General features: G+C 39.9%; 1 protein-coding gene across 7 annotated transcripts in view; it reads right to left on the minus strand.

Annotated features, from left to right (window-relative positions):
* The window catches only part of ESR1 (estrogen receptor 1), a 370,527-nt gene that overhangs the window by 200,876 nt on the left and 144,151 nt on the right, over nt 1-25,500 (minus strand). For all 7 annotated transcript variants that reach the window (XM_053668791.1, XM_053668796.1, XM_053668793.1 and 4 more), the window contains one exon: nt 19,753-19,943. In XM_053668791.1, the coding sequence (XP_053524766.1) occupies nt 19,753-19,943 (191 nt within the window). The remainder of the gene's footprint in view (nt 1-19,752; nt 19,944-25,500) is intronic.

The raw sequence follows: 25,500 nt of genomic DNA on the forward strand, positions 1-25,500 counted from the left end.
AGTGTACTTTCTCAACTTGAACAGCACCTTCTCTTAACAAGTAATAATAAATAAGCCCTGGGTTTATTTAGCGTATTGCCATTGAACCTTAATGGAATGTTCAATAAAAGAAAACCTATGCATAAGGAGAACTGTTTTGTACTCATTGGACTTGTTTGCAAGGTAAATTTCAGCCAAAGTAACATGGACAATCTGATGCACGTTGTAGTTGCCATGGTTGGGGATACTTTCATCGGCACATGCTGGAGTAGCCTTGCAGCCTGCAGGAGAGCTAAGTGACTATGAGATGCTCAGGAAATGAAGGGCTGGGAGGCAGAATGGCATGCAAATCCATGTTGCTTGGGCATCCAGACAGCTCGAGTCTGGGTGATCATACTGTCCTGCAGGGACACTTCTCTCAGAGGGACCACTGTGCAGTGCCAGGAAGGAGTTTTCTCATTTCTCAAGGGTGTCCGGGCTTCTCAGTCTACATGCTTGTCCACACCCCATTCTCACCGATGAGAACAAGGGAGCCTGGAAACATCTAGAATCTCCTTTTTCTCTAAATTCAGGAGCCCTGGCCAGTGTAGCTTGACTGGTTGGAGCATTGCCCTGTGCACTGAAAGGTCAGAGGTTTGATTTCCTCTCAGGTCACATACCTAGGCTGTGGGTTCAATCCCTGTTCAGGTCACATGCAAGAGGCAATGGATCGATGTTTTTTTCTCTCTCTCTGTCTCCCTTTCCCTCCCTCCCTCCCCCTCTTTTCTATTCCCCTCCTTCTTCTCTATTTCTAAAATCAACAAATGCATACTTGGGCAAGGATTTAAAATAACAGAACCACCCTCAGGAATGAAAATGACCTCCCTGCATGGCTTGAGAAGCTGTCCGCCTTGGCCTCAGGTCCTCATCTACAAAAGGAAGGGCAAGAACCTTCTGTTTGCCAGGACCTTTTCTAGTTCGAAACTTTGACTACCCTCTTTTCTCACTTTCCTGAGGTCTATTTCCTCTTCTTCTGGCTTCTGGGGGCACCACGCTGGCATTTCTTTCAGGGCTTCTAGAGTGTTTACGTCCACTTGAGGCCTCTGCACTGAATGGAAGGAACACGGCACACAGAGGGAACATCACAGTGACAGGAGCACTGGTCTGGGCCTGAGTCCAGGCTCCGTGTGATCCTGGGTGAGCCAGGCAACCGCTCCAGGCCTTTTGATACCTTCCTCGTGGCGACTAGGAGGCCCAGAGAGACAATATATGTAAACACTTGGTCAACCATAAAACTTGTGCCAGTAGAAGGTATTACTGTCAACAAACATGCAGCCACTAATAAAAATGAGACCCGTACATGCTGATATGGAAAAATCTCCCATATACAGGGTAGGACAAAAGTCGGTTTACCATTGTTCATATGAAAAATAATATAATAAATAAATACTAATATAAAAATAAACTGTGTTTCATGTACTCACAACTGTAAACCTGGTTTTTACCCGACCTTGCATAGTATTCAGTGAAAAAAGCTAGACACAGAATAATGTATAGCATAGTGTTCCCTTAGGTTACCAAGATATACATATCTATATATATTTAGATATAGACATGTAATTCTTGGAAGAAATTATTAATAGTGCTTGTCTCTCAAGAAAAAATGTGGATTTGGGCATGAGAAAAGTTCTAAATTTCTCATCACTTACCATCTTGAACTGTTTACCACTTACCCATGCGTATTAGCTTCTTGTTTGAATAATCAAAAGAACATTTTTTAATTTTCTACCAACACCAGACCAGTGACAACAACGTTCATTTCTTTCCTGGTTCTGCCACCATCATCCCATCCAGTGCTTATTCCTCTCTACTGTGGAACCCACGGGCTAGGCAATGAACTTAACCACCAGGACCCCGCTAACAAGCAAGAGAAAATTACTACATTTTCCTAATTAAGAATCAGAAAAGGACTAAGTGTGAGCCATGTTTTCGCTCTTCAGAGACTGCAGCAAAGAACAGTGAGCAGGCCCCCCTGAAACGGCAGGCAGAGATGCCAGCCTGCTCCTGCTCCTGCCATGGAGCCCTCCTGTGCCTCTGCAACTGCCCTCCTGGCAGGCACCCCTTCTGTACACTGGCCCACGCCTTATCCCTGAGCCATCCTCACCCTGGGTAGGATTAAAGGAGGCCCACAGTGTGTCCGAGTCTTGCCCCACGCCTGGGAACAGCCCCATTGCTCCTCAGTGAGCAGACTAACGCCAGCCCACTCTGTGCCCCAGTCTTCTTGCCAAGAATCCTAGCAGGACAAGGAACCAGCTGTGGTCAGGTGGCACCCCTCATTTCCAGTGTCCATTTTGATTGATTGATTGACTTACTGACTGACTGATTTTAGAGGGAGGGGAAGGGAGAGAGAAAGAGAGGGAGAGAAACATTGATGTGAGAGAGAAACATCAATTGGTTGCCTCTCGCACACGTCCTGACCAGGGACCAAACCCACAACCCAGGCATGTGGCCTGACTGGGAATTGAACCAGCGGCCTTTTGCTTTCTGGGATGATGACCAACTGAGCCACACTGGTCAGGATCCAGTGTGCCTTTTAGAAGCCTCCTTCCACTTAAGGAAGATGGGAGAACACCATGGAATAGGACAAACAGGCTCTGGAGTCTGGCTATCTGGGTTCCGGAGTGTTTCGTTCTGTCTCCTCATCTGTTGGAGAGTAATTATCATGCCAATTTCTAGAATTTTGTGGAGGATTAAATAAGATGATGTGCTGGAACTCTGTAACTTAGAGCCTGATACTGAGCGAGCACTCCTCAAACGTTAACCATGATTATAATCAGAAACTATTAAATCTGCAGGCCAGCAAAGCTCAAATTTGCAGGGACAGCAGCTAAACGACAATACCTTCAAACCAATTTATATTAACCTGTCATTTTCTTAGTAGTTAAGCAATCCTTTTTTACCCTCAAGTAATTCTCTTCAAATCATATAACTTGCTAGGCTACATTTATGCAGTCAAGTGTAAATCATCCAAAATACTTCATCTTACCCAAAATATTCACTCCAATTAGCATAAGCATAACTGTCAGACCTGGGAACTATTGGAATGTTTGAAAAATCATGCAAAAATGTAAGAAAAGTAGCCATTCATCCAAACTTCTTTACAAAACACATGCAGACACCTTTGTAAACAAACAAGAATCCAGCCTAACAGTCCAGAAATGTGTGGGAGTCACACATGCCACTGTGAAAAGAGCTAAAAACTAGACCAGTAAGTCACTTCTGGGCTTTAAAGTAAGCATGGCTGCCTCTGCTATCCAGGAAAATAAGGGACAAGAGTCATTTAGAGTCAGAAGTAAGCCCCAAACTATTAAGCCAATCTGTTCTCCAAATCCCAGTTCAAGCTACCTGAATTATCCTAACTGCTCACAAATGAGAATAGGAAAGAGAAGCTACATCTTACCTAATAGGACATATGTCAAGTGATAAATCTGGTATAATTACTTTTTTGAAATCTACTCTCTATTGACCAATAATTTCCTGCCAGTCCAAATTCCCATTTTGAAGCGGCAATTATAAAGATTATTATAAATTTTTTTTCTAATTTACTACAAAATGTTAGGCTAGTTTGGAAGCAGAGCCCACTCTTTGGAAATGTTCTCCTAGAAGTGATTATATCTTTGGTATCACCATCAAAGACATAGCAAGATGGAAGATGGACTGTTTAGACTCACCCCACTATAAGAGAATATCTACTCCAATAGTTTATACATTCAACAAGTTTTCATTTAAAAACCGTTTCCCTCTCATTTCATACCATGGAAGTTAAACTCTACTTTTTTCCTTTTTTAAGTGAATTTTAAGGAAGGGAAGCCTTATTAAAATTTTTGCAAAAAAAGTAACGTAACAGCAAAAGAAGAAGAACATTCATTTATTCAAGGAATTTTGATTCTTTGTTATATAAAAGAAGCTGTATGTTTGATATATTAAGAATTCCAAGGATATACCACCTGTGCTCTCCAAAGCTTGACATTCTTCATAGGTACAACGGTGTAAGTATGAGGTAGACAGCCACAGAGATTCTTGCAAAACTCTGACTTTCTTCTTTTGGTTTTGAATTAGAAATGTTAACTAATTTTCAGGAGCTGGTAATGAAGGGAAAAATCTATGTTTGAGAAGTAAAGGGTAAAGATCAATCCAGAAAACAAATGGTGAAATGTTAAGGTGTTTGCTCTACTTAGCTTCAGAGCAGAAAGCTACCCTAGAGGAAACTTGGTAAAAGCCAGTAGGAGGTAATACTGACGATAACTCTTTACAGAGCACCCGCAGTGAGGTAAGCATGATCTCCTATTACTACATCAATCTAGCAAGGTGGGAATCACCGTGCCCTTCCTGACCGAGAAAATGGAAGATTGGAGACATCAGGGGTGGTAGATAATAACGCGGTATGTGGCTCACAGTGCTGTTCCCGTCTCTGGAACAGCCCCCTACACAGGGGGAGCCCACAGGATCTCTTCTGAAATGTGGCTCTGCCTCATGACTTCACAGCCAGTTGGTTCCAGGGCGTGTCTTTGACCAAAGCTGAGTCAATAGAGCCCTTCCCTAATATTCACTAACTGGGAGAATGTCGCGGGATGTGAGGTATGGCAGCTGTTGCCATCCCTGCTCCTCAACTTTGGGAAAATGCAGCCTACAGAGAACATGAAGCTGGCCCACACAGAGGAACGGCAGCAAGGCTGGGCTCCTGACAGGCTGTGAGTCACTGGGCCCGTGGTCACCGAGTCTGGCCACACCCCTAGCCAAGACACTCAAGCGTTCTACCACCACAGTTCATTCCCCAGACCATCTTGCCCCTTCCCCAAAACTAGGTTGAATTATGTTGTAGTCACTTGAAATGAGAAGTCCTAATACATTAAATAATTTTTCTAAGACTACACAGTTGATAAGCACACTAATGATAACTAATATTTCTGTGGCAATTTATAGTTTGTAAAGCAGGTTCTCATGTGATAGTCATTTTTTATCAGGTACATTTTTAAAATTGTAAGAAAATATCATCCAGATCAAAAATGCAAAAATGTTTGGTGGGACTGCAGACTGGTACAGCCACTCTGGAAAGCAGTATGGAGATACGTCAAAAATTAAGAATGGATCTGCCTTTTGACCCAACAATCCCACTTGTGGGAATATATCCAAAACACTAATTCAAAAGAACGTAAGCACCCCTAAGTTCATTGCAGTGGCATTTATAATCACCAAGATATAGAAGCAGCCCAAGTGTCCATCAATAGATGAGTGAATAAAACAGCTATAGGACATTTACACAATGGAATTCTATTTGGCCATAAAAAAGACGAAAATTTTACCATTTGCAACAGTGTGGATGGACCTGGAGAACATTATGCTAAGTGAAATAAGCTGGTCAGAGAAAGGCAAATACCATATGATTGCACTCATGTGGAATCTAACAAACAAACTGAACTAACAAACAAGAGATAGACTCATAGATGGAGAACAGATGACAGTTAGGGGGGCGGGTTGGAGGTAAGGATTCAGCAAAAAGGAAAAAGGACTCATGGACATGGATAACGTGGTGGTAATTGCTGGAGCAGAGGGGTATAAGGGGACTAAATGGTAATGGAAAAAACATAATAAAGATTATATATTTAAGGAGAAATAAATAAAAAATAAAAGTGCAAAAATGAGGGTAAAGAATTGTCTATACTGTAAGTCATGAAAGTTGAAACTACAGGTGAAAGAAAGAAAAAAAGGAAAAGTTAATGAACATGACCCCTTCTGGACCTACTGATATATAAGCAGGCACAAAGCAAATAACCCCATAATGGCTGCTCCTGTAAAGAGTTTCGTAGAAGAATGCTACTGGCCCTGGTCAGCTGGTTCATCTGGTTGGAGCATCACCCCACACACCCAAAGGTTGCAGGTTCAATATCTCATCAGGGCACATACCTAGGTTGTAAGTTTCAGCCCCAGTTGGGGTTCATATAGGAAGCAACAGATCTTTGTTTCTCTCTCTTGATTGCCCCCTTTCTCCCTTCATCCCTCTCTTTCTCTCTCTGAAAATTAATAAATGTATCCTCAGATGAGTATTAAAAAAACAGCTATTGTAACCTGACCCACATACCTTTCTATAATACTTCACCCCACTCAACTGGTTTGAGAAAAGAAACAAATCTCCACCAAGTCTTGCAGAAATAAATCAATCTTATCTGTTATTTATAGTCAATGATTCAGTCATTAATTTCTATTCCTCTCACTTCAAATATACTATGAAGTTTTAAATGACTTCATACCATAAACTGTAAATCACAGCAATCCCTAATCCCTAAGCAAAAAGGTGGCCCTAAACTGTGTGATTGTAGTCTTGTTTCTATTTCAGATTCAAAGCTAGCCTGGCTGGTGTTGTTCAGCGGACTGAGTGCCAGCCTGCAAACCAGAGGGTCACCAGTTCAATTCCTAGTCAAGGCACATGCCTGGGTTGTGGGCCAGGTCCCCAGTAGAGGGCACACAAAAATCAACCACACATTGATGTGTCTCTCCTTCTCTTTCTCCCCCCCTTCCCCTCTCTAAAAATAAATGAATAAAATCTTTTATAAATTATAAATAAATAAGTAAGTAAGTAAATAAATAAATAAATAAATAAATAAATAAATAAAATTCAAAGCTAAATTCCTTGGTGGGGAAAATGAAACAATTGCAAGTGATCTATTAATTCACAAATCCAATACTAAAAACAGAAAGGAATGGATCAAGGAGCAAGGTGCTGGGCCAGAACACATCTCAAATTCAACCCCCTTTTACTGCTCAGGGGTGCAAATACATCATTTAAAAATTTTGTTCTCAAGCATCAGTCTCACTGTCCTTCCAGTCATTCAAACAACATCTCAGGACCACCCACTTCCTCTCCCTGAAAACCCAACATGTTGTGAATCACTGCCAGCTCCATTTCCAAATCAGCTACTGCCTCTTCTTGGGCAAAGCAGTCTTCTCATGTAGGGAAGGCAGGACCCACATCAGCTGCCAGGCTGCACCTCTGTGGCCCTTTATTGGTCCCCAGTTCCATCCAACATTCTTTACCCCTCACCTTGCCTATTTCAATGGTTTTTTGACTCCCACATATTTCATCACACAGACACACACACACACACACACACACACACACACACATGCAAACTACACAAGAGCAAAGGGATTCACCTAGTAGTAGTAGCAGTAATGGTAGCATTTTAAAGAGGCTTCCTTGTCAGACCGGTGGGGTAAAGGGTTTTAAAAAAACTGAATGGCCTCAAAAACCAAAATTAGTTTGGATAAAAGAGTTCCACCATTATGAGAGTCAAGCGAGAAAACTTAATATCTGTATAAAGAAAATCACTGAGTCACTCGACAATCCTAAGAGTTAATGCAACAAAATACTCTGTTTCTGCCCTGAGGCAAGAAGAAACAGCTCTTCCTAAGGGCTCATTGTCACAGGAAATGCCCTACACCATTGCACTTGACCTGGGGCAGCCAGGAGCCACAAATACCAGGCCCAGAACCCCCTGGGACAGTTCATCCCAGAAGACCAGAGTGTCAACTCCTTGTCTCTAAGAAATTTCTATCCCAAGGTCTTCTTAAAAGTATGGATTTACTCTTTGTTTAAAAAAAATAGAACTATTACAGTGATTTAGCCCATTATTGTCAAAGATAATGCTTAGCTGTTGATGTTTCCAGCTGTTTCAAGAGGACTTTTCTTCACTTCCTCTATTTTCAAAATAAAAAATACAAGACTTTCTATATGAAAAAGCAGAAGGAAGGAGACTTCCGCCAAGATGGAGGTGTAGGTGGACCCACCTTGCTTCCGTGCACAACCAAATCTAAGAACTATTTTTAACAACGATAAACACAACTAGACCACACAGAAAATCGACAATATGGAGTCCGAAAAAAGGACGAAATGCTCGGCTAAACGGGTAAGCCAGCAGGGAAGCCAGTTGACCAAAAAGATCCCTGACCTGGTGGCGTGCAAGCAGCCGAAGGCACCCGATCACAGGCTAGCTACGGGCGCACACAGGGAAGAGGCGCGGCTGGCTGTCTGCGTAGGTCGCGCATTTGCGTGCAGATAAACCAGTGAAGAGGCAAGCATTGAGACCTCACGGCGGCGCGGGGCAGCAGGCTCGCACAATTCTGCTCGGATAAACAGGCTGGGGCCAGTGGTGGGACAGGACAAACTGGGCTAGCGGAGAGGACCGCCATTGCTCCCTCTCTGACCACGCCCACACACACAGCGTCACAAACCAGCGACCTGGGTGGCCCCGCCCTGGTAAACAACTAAGGCTTCACCGTTCTTTCTTACTTACCGGCGCGAATAGACCAAAAATGGCTCAAGAACAACTCAGAGCCCCAGAGCCGATAAATCTAAGTGATGAGGAAATAGCCAAACTTTCAGATGTACAGTTCAAAACACTGGTTATCAGGATCCTCACAGAACTGGTTGATTTTAGTCACAAATTAGAGAAACATATGAAAGCTAAACTAATTAAAATGAATGGTAATGCAAAGGATACCAATAGTAATGGAAAGGAGTCTGGGACTCGAATCAATGGAGTGGACCAGAAGAAAGCAAATAATGGCCAAACAGAAAAGAAGGAAGAAACAAGAATTCCAAAAAAATGAGGAGAGGCTTAAGAACCTCCAGGACATCTTTAAACGTTCCAACATTCGAATTATAGGGGTACCAGAAGGGGAAGAGTCACGAGTGGAAACCTTATTTGAACAAATGATAAAAGAGAACTTCCCCATTCTGGCAGAGGAAATAGACTTCCAGGAAATCCAGGAAGCTCAGAGAGTCCCAAAGAATTTGGACCCAAGAAGAAACACACCGAGGCACATCATCATTACATTAGCCAAGATTAAAATGAAGGAGAGAATCCTAGAAGCAGCAAGAAATAAGGGGACAGTCACCTACAAAGGAGTTCCCATCAGACTGTCAGCAGATTCCTCAAAAGAGACCTTACAGGCAAGAAGGGGCTGGAAAGAGGTATTCCAAGTCATGAAAACCAAACACCTACAACCAAGATTGCTCTATCCAGCAAAGTTTTCATTTAGAATGGAAAGACAGATAAAGTGCTTCTCAGATAAGACCAAATTCAAGGAGTTCATCATCACCAAGCCCTTATTATATGAAATGTTAAAGGGATTTACCCAAGAAAAAGAAGATAAAAAAAAGTTGAACAGTGAAAGGACAGCAAACTCACAGTTATTAACAACCACACCTAAAACAAAAGCAAATTAAGAGGACAGCTGGATCAGGAGTGAACCATAGAAATGAAGATCACATGGAGGGTTAGCAACAGGGGAGTGGGAGGAGAAGGGGGAGAAGGTACAGAAAATAAGTAGCATAGACAGTAGATAGAAAATAGATAGGGGGAGGGTAAGAATAGTAGGGGAAATACAGAATCTAAAGAATTTGAGACACGTGTTCATGAACTAAAGGGGGAAATGGTGGGAGAGGGGTGTGCAGGGTGGAGGGGGGAATAGAACAAATGTAATGGCATAATCAATAAAAAACTTAAAAAAAGAAAAAGCAGAAGGAAATGAATTGCCAGAGTTTGTGTCATCATCAGTCACTTTTTGTACCTTTGGCACAGGGAGTCACAGCAAAGAGCAGAAGACAATCAAGGTGAAGATCAAGTATTATCTCCAGAAGGCTCAACTAATGTATGCAGTCCCTGTGCACCGCAGGCTCTTCACATGTGTTCGGCCCTCACGACCAACCAAAGATGCAGAGTATTTGAAAGCATCATTGCTTTCATGGAAGCTTATTGTCAGGATGTGTTTTCTCAATCGAGGGACCCTGAGGACCAGACAACCATTGCCATGTCCTCAAATTTTACCCTCTTTCAAAGTGATCCTTATTCTTGAAAGGTCTGCAGAATGCTGAATGCATAGTCCAGGACTTAGCCAAGAGGTTAAAACACCAAGAAAACACACATTCTAACTCAAATCCTCAGGGAGATCATGGCTATCCAGCCATATTCAAATGAGGCTGGAAAACTCAAACTGATAATAGTCCTCCTGAATGACTAAATGTTAAGATTTGTAGAGTGGTGACATCCCTTGGGAAAATAAAAGAGACTTTTTTATGTTACAGGAGGGACTTTGGAAATATGAAAAAGAAGTTAAGAGCTGCTACTTCTAGACATCAGAATTGCAATTTCTGGCAATATCATGAACGCAGCGCCTTTCACCTCCTCTGCTCTAATCCCTAACCACTCGGAAGGAATGATACTTAACTGGCCTCAGCTACGAAATAGCCACCTGATACAATTTCACTTTGGCTCAAGGATAAGGAAATAAATGCTGCACTTCAGTGCAAACTTGTCTTCTGGCACAGAACAAACACATTTTTAAAAATATAGTAAGAAGACATGCTAGATACACAACAATCTTTTTCTACTGAGGAAAGAGTCAAAAAAATACCAGTGTCACATTAACCAATTGCAAAATGAATTTTTAAATAATTTTATTACACACATAAAAGATACTTATTGTGAAAAAATAAAATTGTAAATAGGCAAACAAAATAAAACAAAGCCATAGTACTACTATTACTCAGAGATAGTCACTGTTAATATTTTGTAGAACAAATTTCCACATTTTGTACATACTTCTTTCTCTCTATGTGTGTGTGTGAATACATATATTTTCATACACACATGCAGACCCAAACACACGTAAAAGAAAATGTTTGTAAGAAACCTTTGCCTCTAATTCAAACTCTTTCTCCTGTCTTGCATTCAGAAAAAGTGGCTACCTAAGAAGCATTTTATGCTTGTTACGGGCAGTATATGGTAATAGGGCTCTTAAAAGTACTTGTATTTCTAAGAAAAATAGATCCAAAACTAGGACGCTGATTCTGCTGCCCTTACTTGGTTCAGTAAGGTGACATGAGAACCAAGACATCAGTACCTCAGCCCCAAAGGTGACCTAGCACACACCTTGCCCTTCCGGGTCCTCCCTTGGATTTGCAGTAACTCAGCAAGGAACACGGCCAGATCAGGTGACAGAGAGAAAGAACTCGTTTCTAAGACCTGAATCCATCTACTGCTGTTATCTCACATGTTTACACCACTTGCTCCAATAGCATCAACTTGAAGATAAAGTGTTAGCAAGGAAGAACAGGGGAGAGGCATCCAAATGCTTCAAGTGCCCTGTATGTAGTTGATGAGAGCTGAGAGAACCATTTTCTTTCTTCTCCAAGATCAGGTTTTCTGCCACAATTTAAAAAATTAAAGGGTGTATCTCAGTTTATATTTCAGTAATGGTCCATGTTACAGGAAAGTTTACATCTATTCTTGGAACTGTAAGTCTCTAGCCATTTTTTTAATCCTTTCATACACATCTCATAAAATTAAAATGGGGGGGGAATCAAGAAGATTGCAAACATAAAAATTATGGAGTCTAAACTGAGTGTATCTGAATACGTTTTGGCTTGGGCCAAACTACTTTCTTCCACACCAAATATCCAACACATCTACCTCCAGAACAGCTACAGTAGATATTGCTACAGAGGAACATTTCTAGATTTTTATTAACATCACTCCAATGTCAAACTTCAAAAATAAGTTTAAATAACACATTACTCACAACATGGAAACAAAGTATTGTCAACCCCTGGGTATAGAACAGACATATTGCTAGTGACAGCTTCACCGATGTGCACAGGAAATATGCTTTTAAAATATATCACAAAGAGTGAACAAACCCACAGCCTTCTAAAATATGATGGTAATGAATGCTCTGTAGTATTGAACACACGGAAGTGAGCAGCAACTGCTGGCAACAAATCACAGGATGCTGACAATGCAGTGGAACTGTCTGCCTGGGTCCCCTGCACAGATACCAATTTAAACGCCATCTCCACAATGTCTTCAACTTTACCCCACAGCACCGTACCTGCTCCCTCCTGTCAACTCCTAACATTAACTTCATCCATTCGGGCTGCTTTGGGGCATCTCTTGCTGCTGAGCCTAACTCTACCATGGTGCAGTGTGTATTCACAGCCCTCAATGTGTGCATCACAACCTTCCCATCTGTGCACAAGCTGAGTCCTTAACTGGATTCAGGGATTGGTATACCTCCCAGTGCTAAAACAAAATGGCCATTCAATCACTATGTGTTGCATGAAAAAAACTGTTGTGAGTCCCTGAGCTCAGAGAGTTGGCCATCTTTGGGGTGCCGTGGCAGGGGTGGGGCATCGTAACTGGGACAGGGAGGGCTGCGGGCATGTACACAAGTGCTAAGGAGAGTGCAACAAGGAAAACAAAACTGGGGTCTGGTGAAGTCAGGGTGGATGGTGAGAAGGGGAAAGAATGGCATGAACCAGAGCACATAGGCAGAGGACAAACAAATGCATAAGGGGTAGGTGAGGATGTGGACCAATCCGGCTTGATGAAAATGGAGACCAGTGGAAGCAATGGTTCACAATGAGGTGGAGAGCACAGCACGGGCAAGCATGGCACCAGTCTGCAGGAAAGAGAAGGTGTACTTGGACTAATGAGCACACTAGCAATTAGAAAAATGAAATGAAATGAAATGAAATGGAAAACTATCTCCATGGTGACTACAATACACCATCATGGCTCTGGCTAATAGCAGCGGCACAGGCACTTCTATACACCTGTAAATGAATTCCTTTATTAGTAGCTCTGAAGTGTCAAAGGAACATAGTAATTGTGAATTCTGGTTACCTTAAGAACTGTAATTTATCTTCTCTGGTGTACAAAGAAAACATCCTTCACATCACTTAATGAATCACAGCAAAGTGGTGCAGCCATTCTTTTAAATCATCGTGCCTGTATTTCAATCATTAAAAAATATCTTACCAATAAATGCAGCCTAGACACCCAGCCCTGGGTGATGATTTGAGAATTTCTCTCTAGTCCTCCACTCCATACTTCCTAATCCATGACTTGGAAGCTGCCAAATAGACCAGGTAAAGAGGATATCTGTTTGGATAAAATTTGAAATCCATATTTCTTTCCAAAGAGAATAGGGAGAATAGTGCCTATTGCAGAGTAAAATTATAATTTAATAATTAAATTGTTTTCTTTGTGCCTTTATATCTGAGCAACTGAAAAGATAAAATCACTTCTTATTTCAGCTAAAGGAAGACAACAATGTGGGGGGAATAATAGGAATGCCTCCCAGACTGCAGTGCCTCTTTCTCAAGGGAAGCATTTCATTCCTTTAAAAATATCACATCTGCTCTATAACTCACACATGAGTGGAAAATTAACATTACAGTGAGAAAAAGATTTACAAAGTGGATAATAGAGTCGTACAATAGATTTTCTCCTGTACATTGTTATTTTTCAGTCAAAAAGCCAGGCAATCGAGTTATAGCATAGCCTGTATATATAGTTCAGAAATAGTAAGGTATGATATGGAGTTCAGAAATGAGCAGCCTCCAACTCGAAGAATACTTTTCTTTGAATGAGTGAAACAGGCCATTCTCTTTTTAAAAGGCAGAGCACTTTAAAGGTCTAGACAGCAGCTTTCTATGAAGAAGAGGGACATTCAGGCAGGACTAGGCCATAGGCCACCACTGGCGGGCTTTATAAAGAGCACATTATTTTGAGGGCTAGTTGGTACCCTTTGAAAATGTGCCCATTAAAAGCTATTTATAATTTTTGTGCAAAATTATTGCCACTCATAACTAGGACTTTCTAATGGAATTGTTGACAAGCTTAAGCACCACATACGGGTTTATGCTCCACCACTTTAATGGAGGCAGTCAGCGCTTCAATGGGGGCAGCACCACTTAGGAGGGAAACTGGAAATTTAATTTCAATCAGACAAAGAAAAAAATGAAGAGGGATGCCTGAAGTGGTAGCATAAAAACACCAGCGATTAAAAACACTTGGAACCTTTGCTTACCCTTCAAAGGCATTTGTTGCCATGGTTTTTAAAGGCCTCTGAAAGCCCTGGCTGTGTCCACAAGAGCTGCCAAGAAATTGGGATTCTATACTGATTTTATTTGTTAGGTGTATTTTGTCTTAATTAGGCCCAAGATAAAAATTACTTGGCCAAAGGCAGATTTAAAAATAGAAGAAGAACCACTGTCATTTCACAGGGGGAAAGAAGATGGTGTTGTCTTTCTGAGCCCTTCTTCATATGCCAGTGTGCACACCTCACTGGGTCCTGTGGCATTCCAGGGTAAGAAGCACTTAATACCAGTGATAGGATGGCATTCTTACAGGGCAGGAGGTATCTCGGTCTTGAATTTCAGGAGGTGCATTTCTTTTTCTCTGATGAGAACCAGAAGCCAAACATCAAGCAGACTGAACAGTCCCTAGGATTAAGGTCTTCCTTTGAAAAAGCTTCATTATAAATGCTCTCTTGGGAAAATTGATGAGAGCTCATAGGTGCACACACTGAACTCATCTGCCTTTCGGCCTCAACGGTCTTCTTTCTCTGTTGCACAACATGCGTGTTTCCACAAGACGGGGGGGGGGGGGGTGTTAAAAATAGAAGGAGAAATAATGGAAAGATTAGCCAAGCTCTGGGTGGGAAAGCTGTCTATGGACTTCTACAGTATGAATAATTTGAAAAAAAATATGAAAATTCTATGTTTGCTCCTACCATTTAATATTTGCACAGTTTAATGTGTGGGTAACAGCATGTTCTCTCTTAAATTGTTAAGTTTCTGGAGACCAGTATTTGACCCTGTTGGGCAATTTGTGATTTTCCTGTTTAGAAGGGCATTGAATATGCACACTTTATAATAAGAGTGTTTCTTATAAGGTGTTCGTAAGATCCAGGGAACTCTTGTAATAATATATTATCATGAGAAGCAAGGGGAAGTTTTGGGAGTCACTTAGTATTTGTGTGTGCACATTTTGCTGGGATCTCAATCCTTGAGCCATATCTCTGAAAGGACTCCATAGATAAAATAGTTACATAACAACATAGGAGCCTCCACTTCTGCCATCCTCTGGCCTTTTCCATTCATGAGTTTACATAGCAAGCCAGAAAGTAACTAAACATGGGAAGCTAAATGTAAAAACTAATCCACCCTGGCCAGGTGGCTCAGTCTGTTGGAATATTGTCCCACACACCACAAGGCTGTGTGTTCGATTCCTGGTCAGAGCACATACCTAGGTTGCAGGTTTGATCCCCAGGTGGGGCACATGCAAAAAGCAATCAATTGATGTTTCTCTCTCTCCTTCCCTCCCTCTTCCTCTTTCTTTCTGCCTTCCTCCCTCTCTTTCTCAAAATTAGTAAACATATCTTCTGGTGAGGATAAAAAATAATCTATAATGAATGAACAAAGGTGAGTCCCTAAGCATAAAAGAGCTAAATTCTCTTTTAATAGAGCTCTACAAAGCAAATGGAGGCAGCTGAATGGGCCTAAATTTCTTCAGAAAAATAAGTCTCTGCTCACCCTCAGCAGCTGTTGAAGGAGCTATCCAGGGTGCTGGACTGTCTCGCCCTGATACTTTCTGAGGCCCAGTGGATCGGGCTGTCATCCTAATCCTTGTTGGACTTAAGGCCCCCACTACATTGAACTATAACCAGACTCCACCCTGAAACCATGTGCTCCTGGACTTAGCTAACCTTTAAGCCAGCACCTTGTCTGGGCCATGTCTATTTGATCTAATGTTAAGCGTCTGCTCTATATGCCTTAGAGAATATGAAGTGGCAGCATAGCAAAGGGAACATATTCCCCTTGCTATATATATGGGCTTGAGAATTCCCTGTAGCTCGTGACAATTTGGAATAATATATAAGAGAATCAGTGGGCTCAGTGGAGTCCTTTAACTTAGAATAATACTCAAAGGTTGTACCTGTCCACTGAACCAAATCTGCTTATATAACTCCTCCAAGAGTGTCTACCTACAACACCTCTTAAGAAATACAGTTTCTTCACCTGCAATGATTAATAAATTAATAGACTATTTAATTTTAACCCTCTCCCTTAAGTAGCATCTTTGACATTGCTTTCTTTTAAAAAAAAGTATGTTCAACTGAAGACCATTAGTCAATTTTTTGAATAATCGTTTGTACACCAAGTAGTAGATAAAAATTTATGTGCTTTCAAGTCAAACACTTTACCTCTTCAACTGAAACACTTAGAGCACTAGAGTAATCTGATGGATACTCATTTCTAGCTCTTTTCTTAAGTAACAACAAAAACAGGGAGAGCCACAGCATCTTCAGAACTTTCTACCTGCATGCTAGACCCTTCACTGTCCTTAAATAGGTTTGAGGGGCAGTGTAATTTATAAACAACCAAAGAAATTCAGCAAAATGTTTTAGCTGCAAGTTTTCAAGGATATGGTGAGAAAATGGGACTAAAAACCATTAAACTTGCTATGGTGTTTTCCCTTTTATGTGCATAAATGAATTAAACACATGAAAACATCATTAAAGTAAAAGCAAATAAATAACTTTGTTTTTACATAGGCTAGCAATAAACACCTGGCCCAGAAATATCTTCATTTAAATCTAATGGTATATTTTTAGTTAATTTTTTAATCCTTGCTTGAGGAACATTTATTTTTATTGATTTTAGAGAGAATAGAAGGGAAAGAGAGAGAAGGAGAAACATCAATGTGAGAGAGAAACATTGATTAGTTGCCTCCATTGATTAGTTGCAACTCAACCCTGCAACCTACGTATGTACCCTGACTGGAGATCGAACCCACAACTTTTTGGTGTATGAGATAAGACTCCAACTAACTAAGCTACCTGGCCAGGGGTATTTTTTTGTTAATTTTTATCCAAAGAATTCCCCAAACTCTATTTTACCTCCTGGACTTTGCTCATATGCTTACTCTTGTGATTAAATACTCATCTCCTCCTTTATTTTCCTCACTTGACCAATTCTAGAGGCCCAAGTTTAAATCAGGAAATCTCCACAGAGCCTGACTTCACCTCTCCCAGGCTGAGTGAAGTTTGGACTCCTGTAACACCCTGCACTCACCCTAATCCTGGCACCTTTCACATTGTAATTTAATTGCCACTATTTTGTCCACCTCTCCCACTACTGTGAAGGCTCTATGCTGGCAAGGACCATGTCTTTCCTATAATTGTATCTCCAAGGTTCTGCAAGGGGCTTTGCCTAGTGGAGGCAATTGATGAACATATAAATGAATGAGTGAATTTAATCATCTTTAAGGTTACTCCCTATGTCTACAGGTTAGACTCTGCCTTGTTTCTAGGCTTCTTCCAGAACTGTAGACTCAATATATATCTCATTTTAAAAATCTTATATAAGTGACTTCATACCATGATAAATAAGTAGAAATTCAACTTTTATGAGATTTTTGTAGTATAATTTTATATAGTACAATTTATAGTACAGTGAAATCCTACTATTTATATACACACAATAAAGGTGAAATATATTATTCCCTATGGAAGAGTAAGCAGAATTTTTTTTAATATTTAAATTTGAGTTAATGCCATACCAATAAAATAGTTGATTTCATAAGTTCACATTTCCTTCATTGATATTTTTATGGGGTTTTTTTCTGTGTTTTCTATTCTGATGCCTTAATTCTTAGAGATAATATTAAATTTGATGTGAAGTTATTTAGTTTATTCCCAAATGCTTAAAAAATATGATGAAAATAATCCATGAGAATATTGCTTTTGTTACTTGGAGAAAGGTCACTTCTACTTTCAATCTCAGTAATTTTACATATGTAACAGACAATATTTTCTTATAATCATCTATAGTTTTTCTTATTTTTATGATATAGTAGTACTTTATATATACTGAGTTACTCTCTAATTACATTGTGAAAATTGCCTCCCCAGTAAATTTTCCAAACAAATTCTAAATTTTGTGGCATTATAGACTGTGTCTGACACATATTTTATTTCACTGAGAGCGTCTAACACAGATGCAGAGTAAGTTTTTAATAAACATGAATAATCAACATTAGATTTAGAAACCATCTATTCTCTTTCTAAACATTAAATCAAAGGTCAGCAATGTATGGCCCACAGGCCAGTTCTGATCAGTTACCTGTTTTTGTATATAAAGTTTTATTGGCACACACCATTTGTTTACACGTTGTCTATGGCTCCCTGCAGGCCACAATGCCAGAGCTGAGTAGCTGTACCAGAGGCTGCAAAGCCTAAAACAGTTACTGTCTGGTCCTTTACCGAAAAATGTGGCTGACTGAGGCTCCAAATCATTTTTCCTGATGAGGTAATTCAGTCTCAGATAAATGGCTTGTCCAATTTTGTAGTTGACCCTATCCACTAACCCTACCACTATCAGATGAGTTTTCACTGTCATAGTAGATGTTTGTATAAATAATGGTGTTTTAGATTATATAAAATTAAATAAACAATAAAACTACAAATAAACATGACTGACAAAAGACCTCAATTGGCTCACACTAAATTAAATAAAAATATAAATATAATATTTCTTAATAAAGATGGTATTAGCTAAATAATGTTTTACATACATATGTATATTTTATGTTTATGCACATATAAATATACATGTATGTGCATATATATGTACAGGTATTTATATATGTATGTATATTTATTTATAAAAACAAAAATTTACTATCAGAAAATATCATTCACTTTATTAAAGCCCAACAAAAAAGTCTAAGTCTTACAGTATTTTCTAAAAGACACTGAAAGTAATAATTGTCAAAAAAGTATTTTTAAAGAGGACCAAGTTGACCTCATGTTCTACTCTATTAGATGTGAAGAGCTTAAAAAAAAGTCCATCCTACTAGTAATGGAAGGAAAGATAAATAGTGTGCATCACCCCCAGCTTTCACCCCATATCAGGGCAGTGGAGAACTACAACACAAAGTTAATGAGAACTATACAAAAATTCCATTGGAAATATACTTAGTATTTATATACTAAACTTTGCTTATGCTGGTAAAATAAAGAGAGAAAAATGAAAAGAAATGCCCTACTGTTAAGACAACACAGGTGATTCAGTTAGCCTAAACTCCTGCCAGACCCTCATTCCCATCAACAAAGGATCTTTAGTACAGATATTTTTTTAAATAAAAGTGACTGCTCTTTCCTCCAGTGTATCCTCTAAATGCAACAATGTAAACACTCCTGAAGTAGAAAAATGCAGCAGGCAGTATATTAGAGAAGCTGTATTTGGTAAACTATACACAAGAGAAGGATCAAGGCAGATAGCCAGCCCAATGAAATGTTACAGGTAGATACTTAACTATGTGATACAGTACAGATAGGTACTTGACCTTATGACAAGTCACCAGTTACTGGGTCTTCTCATTTTAGCAACAGGTCAAGTCATCTATTCAAACAACAAAGATGGAAGCAGAGCCAGAGAAGAGCAAGTTCAATAAGAATTGATCTAGAGCAAAGATCAAAACAGACCACTCATCTGGACAAAGCCAAGGTGGAACCATAATTATGTATAGCCAATTAATACTACACTGTCAATATATCATGTAAGTCTAGTTCCCAGCAACACATAAATATCCACCTGCCATCCCCCTGTCAGGGCACAGACAACATCTCTGAGATCTAGTTGTTGAAATCCTCTGCCTGTAGAACTGGGCAAGACTGTCTGGATCTTGCCAAATGGACAAAGCATCAGAACTCCACCACAAATGCCCTGAGCTCCTGTCTCTACTCTATGTTTCTACCAAGGATACTAATGGACCTATGAGGCTTTAAGGTTCTGTACGAGTGGCTGATTATATGCCTCCCTTCTTCCACTGCTTCCCATCTGAAGATTAAAAATGCAGTATGTCATTTTCAACACACTATTACCTTGAATACTTCTCTTGAAGAAGGCCTTACAGCCCTCACAAGACCAGACTCCATAATGGTAGCCAGAGGCATAGTCATTGCACACTGCACAGTAGCGTGTCTCCTTGGCAGACTCCATGGCCAGGCTGCCCTTGTCACTGGAGCTGACCAATCTTTCTCTGCCACCCTGACGCCGATGATCTGAATTTGGCCTGTAAAAAACAAATGAGGCAAAAAAAAACAGTGAATGTATTAACATTAGAAAAGCAAAACATGTACTCTCTCCTCTAAGGTAAAAGAGGCTGGGGTGATGTAGCAGACCCACTTTATTCTGACATTTTGAAATAATGAATCATAATGTAAGCTAATCTTTCATTACCTATTGCTGTCTGCCGCAGCAAAAGGTGTTTGCCTATTATATTAACCTTGAGGGGAAATTGTCTATGGCAAACTTGTTTAAAAAAACGAACTATCTACATCAGAATATATTATCTAGAAAATGACAAAATGAAATTAGCTGATTTCCACTAGACTTATTCATTCTTTTTCAGGGATTCACAATTAACTCAACACCATTAGAGATCAACGCTCTTTCCAATTCTGGGCCACATGAAGGGTCTTCACAAAATGGAGACAAAGCATTGAACAGCAAGCACATTTGCAACACCAATGAACTGATGAAAAACATAGAACATACATAGAAAGACAGATTGGGTTTTTATGTCATTGTTACCAAGTAACCCTAGGCATCAGTTTTTATAATTTGACTATTATTAAGGGCAGTAGTGAATGTTCAATACTCCCCTGTAAGAACGTGCAAAATGGAAAGGGCAGAGCACAGATGACTACATCAGCATTTAAAAGTTTCATGAAGAAAGCATGTCCCAGAAAGAAAAATGAAAATCAGCAGCCATAAAGTTCTGAGGGGACAGAGGAAATTGAGGATTAAAAAGTATTTAAGGAAGTAGAAAACTTAAGAAGGAGAGAGTGATCAATAATGCCAAATGGGACAGAAAAGTCCAACAGGGGAGACTGATAATGTGAGGTTGGATTTAATAAAGCAAGGAGTTTCAGCAGCGTGGGCACAGGAGAAAATCCAGTGACTGGGAAAGTGGATGGGATGTAAGAAAATGAACTTGAGTAAAGGCCATGGCATTGAGAACTTTGATGAGAATGGGGAGAGAGAGACGGGGTAGCACTAAAGAATGCAAAGAGATATAAGAAATTTTAGGATGGCAGAGGCCCTAGAAAGTCTCATGTGGCCTGAAGCAAGGGGGAAATACAGAGGAGTCAGTTGAGGGTACAGAGAGGGAAAAGGCAGGAAATTTGGAATTAAAAACACAAGTAAAAGGAGCAGCCTCGATAAAGACACCTTGAAGACTGGGAGAAAAAGTTAAGAAAAGTAGTAGATGAGACTAAGTTCATCCCTCATCTAACCAATATAGAAGAACTATTATCGATCCAAGATTTACTACGTGCAACCAAATAAAGATGGCATAAGAGAATTGACCGTAGCTATCCAGAGCCCAGCACAATGCCTGGTATGTAGTTGGTACTCAGCAGATACTTAAAGGAATGAATAGAATGTTCAGGGTATACGGGGGTGAAAAGAGAGCGAGAGAAGTAGAAAGAGTTGAAAGGATAGATGGAGTAAAGGTTTCTATAAAACTAAAAAAGAAGACCCTAGGACAACATCCAATGAATTAACGATAGAACTTCCTGGGTCTCCTGGTAAAGGAAGCTCGTGCTTCCTGCTTCCGGCCCCCACCCAAATAAGCAGACCCTGGCCCTACCCTTCACAGGCCCTGTCTTCCCTTTTAACTCAAATTTTATAACCCTTCCCTGCCCTTCTCAGTCATTAATATTGTCAGAAATTTTGTGTCCATGGTTCTCAAACCACACTTGCCATAAAATTCACAAAATACCAGCTTCTTGGGTCGACAGTGTCTGACTTTGTCATCTTTTTCCATTCTAAATTGCTTAGCTTTTAGGTTGGCAGCCTCAAAGAGGAGTCCTTTATTTTTTAATATCTGTAGAGAGCCTTGACTCACCTTCTTCAAGTTTAGTTCATAATCTGTTACCCATATCTTTCCATTTCAGCATCATGCTGTCTAACTCCTCCCTACTCCCATGAACATCAAACCTCTTCAGTTTGTTTACTGAACATAATTTGTATGCATAATTCAAGTCAGTAGGAAGCAGCTCTGAATATTTAACTAGAGAAGCTTAGTGCTTTTGGAGGGAGAGAGCATGGTTAGCAAGCATGACATTGACAGATTCAGCGTTTTATAAATCTTATCAAATATTGTGGCCCCAATATACAGCTCAGCATCCAGTACATAGCATGTATTCAATACATGATTGTTGAATGAGAGAAGGAATGAGTGAGCAGTATATTAATTGGAAAGTTTTCCAAAATGGCAGGTATCCTCCACCCACTCCCACCTGATAAAATACAAATTTTCTAAAATTGTGGTTAAGATAAATGTAGCATAAAAGTTATCATTTTACCCTTTTTAAGTATCTAGTTCAGCAATATTAAGTATGTTCACATTGGAGCACAACCAATCTCCAGCACTTTTCCATCTCACAAAACTGAAATTCTATACCCGTTAAACAACTCCATTTTCCTCATTTCCTCTCCCCAAGGCCCATAGCAACCACCATTGTATTTTCTGTCCCTACGGATTTGACTACTCTAGATAGAAACTCATGTAAGTGCAGTTGCATAGCACCTGTCTTCTTGCAACTGGCTTATTTCACTTAAAATAATGTCCTCAAGGTTCACCCATGTGGTACAATGTGTCAGAATTTCCTTTCATTTTGAGGAAGAATATTAGTCCAACATATGCAGATACCAAATTTTGTTTGTCCATTTATTCTGCTATAGACTTAGGTTGCTTTCATATTTAGCTATTGTGATTAATACTATGAGTGAATAAAGTATTCAGGGAGGAAAAAAAGAGCAAGAGAAGTAGAAAGATGTTGAAAGGATAGATGGAGTCAAGATTCCTATGTAATTAAATAAAACTAGAATGGGATAAAGTAAATTAAAGATGTGAGACCCAGCTTTCAATACTCTGGCATATACCCAAAAGTTGAATTGCTAGATTAGAAGATAAATTCTACCTTTAATTTTATGAGGAAGTACCATATCGTTTTCCATAATGGCTACACTATTTAACGTCCCCGTTTCCGAAAGCTCTAATTTCTCTGCATCCTTTATTTTCTGTTTTATTTTTTAATAGTAGCCATCTTAATGGATGTGAAGTGATCACTGCAACTTAAGGTGACTTTTTGCATAAGTTCCTTTTGTACCAGCCAGTCCTAATCCCCACACACTCGAAACAATTTTTAATTTATTTTAATTGTTCTTCAAGTACAGATTTCTGTCTTTTACTCCCATCCTAGCCCACCCCCAGTGCTCCCCACCTCCCTCCCATTTCTACCCCCCTTAGTTTTTGTCCATGTGTCCTCTATACTTGTTCCTGTAAACCCTTCCCTTTTTCCCTTGAAATTCCTTTCCCTCACCCCTCTGGTCACTGTCAGCCTATTCTCTATTTCCGTGTCCTTGGTTATATTTTGCTTGCTTGATTGTTTTGTTGTTTAGGTTCCTATTAAATGTGAGACTATGTGGTATTTGTCTTTCACCACCTGGGTTATTTTACTCAGCATAATGCTTTCCAGTTCCATCCATGCTGTTGCCAAGGGTAGGAGCTCCTCCTTTCTTTCTGATGCATAGAATTCCACTGTATAAATGTACCATAGTTTTTGATCCATTTATTTACTGATGGGCACCTAGGTTGCTTCCAACTCTTGGCTATTGTAAATTGTGCTGCCATGAACATTGGGGTTCTTTTGGATTGGTGTTTCAGGATTCTTAGGATATAATCCTAGCAGTAAAGTTGTTGGGTTGAAAGACAGATCCATTTTTAGTTTTCTTAGAAAATTCCATACTGTTATCCATAGTGGTTGTCAAGCCCACCAACAGTGCACTAGGGTCCCCTTTTCTCCACAACCTCTCCAACACTTGTTTGTTGCTGTATTTATGATGGCCATTTTGATCAGTGTAAAGTTGTATCTGATTGTGGTTTTAATTTGCATCTCTCTGATAGCTAGAGATATTGAGCATCTTTTCATGTGTATCTGGATCCTCTATGTGTCCTCCTTAGAGAGGTCTCTCCCACTCGAAATAATTTATCCCTGTTCTGAACTCAATGGCAGGTTTTCTTCACTTTCTGCAACTTACCACCCTACTCCTTTAATTGCAGACTCTGGGTTGCTGCCTGCCAAGTTCCTTGTGCATTATTCATCTTTGGAACTCCCAGGGTTTATAGCATACTGCCTCATCCACAATAGTCTCAATAAATATTGATATCAAATAAATTAATCAACAAATTAACCAATAAAGTGATCATTGCACAATATAAATGGAATAAGGAAATACCATTTTTTAAAGTATTGGTGAAAGATGTCATAGAAAAGTCCATTTCCCTGGATCTAACAGAGATGTTTGCTGTCAGCAAAATGCCTTTCATCTACATTTTCTCTTGGAGATGACCCTGGAAAAACCAAAACTCCACTGCAGGCATAGGGCATGAAACCAGAAGGCATCCACAAGGAAATGGGAGAAGTTACCACAGGCCATAATTCATTTCATAAAGCCACTTGTTTATCCAACTTGGAAATTCAAGTATCTAACATAGTTAGTTACCACCTTAGTCCTGCCCTTCTCCAGGAAGACTCTCAAAGTGGGACATCATGAAGATGACTCTCATCCAGATCAAGCTAAAAGGCAGGTGAGATATTCTCATTGGTTCCAAAGCCCCACGGCATCTTGAAATATGTTCAGGTTGTCTGGAGTATCCATTAGGGCAAGGTAATTGGGCACAGTTGCCTCTAACTAGAGAACTGTGTCCTCAAAGTGCACACTAACTTGGCCTAATAATCTGTAATAGAAAGGAAAAGAGTGGGAGGTATCCATGTTTAGATTCAGATCAAACCATAAGGGCAGGTCAGGCACCAAAGTGTGGTTAGATCAGTCACCAGGGATAAGCCTTCAGGGGTCCTGGACTCACCTCTTCCTGCTGCCCCCTACCTGGCCTTGCCTGAGTGCACCTGTCATTGATCTGACATTTTCTGCTTCACATCTTTTTGGTAGAAAGTACTTACATCCTATTAGGGCAATCTTTCTTTCTCTCACCCAGCTTCAGAGGCCCTTTGGTTTCTCCTAATTTCTATAGGACCAAATTAACTACTTTTATTTACATGTTCTAAAGGTCTTCAGGTCCTGCCTTTCTAATAAACAGCTTCAGAAACCCTAACCACATCATTACCACTTTATTCTAAGTGAAAATTTAACTCATTCTTCATCTACATTTTCTATCCTATGACATCTCCAACTTTGCAAAATTCTTATCATTTTTCTCACTGAATTGCCACCAAACTTTATAGTTTTTCATCCTGGGCACTTTCTTATAAGACTCAGATAAGAAGTTAGTTTACCAAGCTATGTATTAAGAGATTAGCTATTCTTTAGCCTTACAAATACCTTTAAGGATTCTTTTTTTAAAAAATCTAGAACCTACAGTTAAGCAAGAAAGAGAGGATGTTTTGCATCAGTGACAACACATTGTCACTCAGAGGCACAAAAGTGGCTAAGGAATGGTAGAATGGCAAAAGAAAAAAAAAAAGATGACAGAGCATGATGATCAGACAACAAACACAACACCACTGCCCCTATGGCAACTGGAAACTCAACGCCTCGAT

This window comes from Artibeus jamaicensis, unplaced genomic scaffold (assembly GCF_021234435.1).
Source record: "Artibeus jamaicensis isolate MK-2021 breed Jamaican fruit bat unplaced genomic scaffold, CSHL_Jam_final contig_497, whole genome shotgun sequence".
NCBI classification, from domain to species: domain Eukaryota; kingdom Metazoa; phylum Chordata; class Mammalia; order Chiroptera; family Phyllostomidae; genus Artibeus; species Artibeus jamaicensis.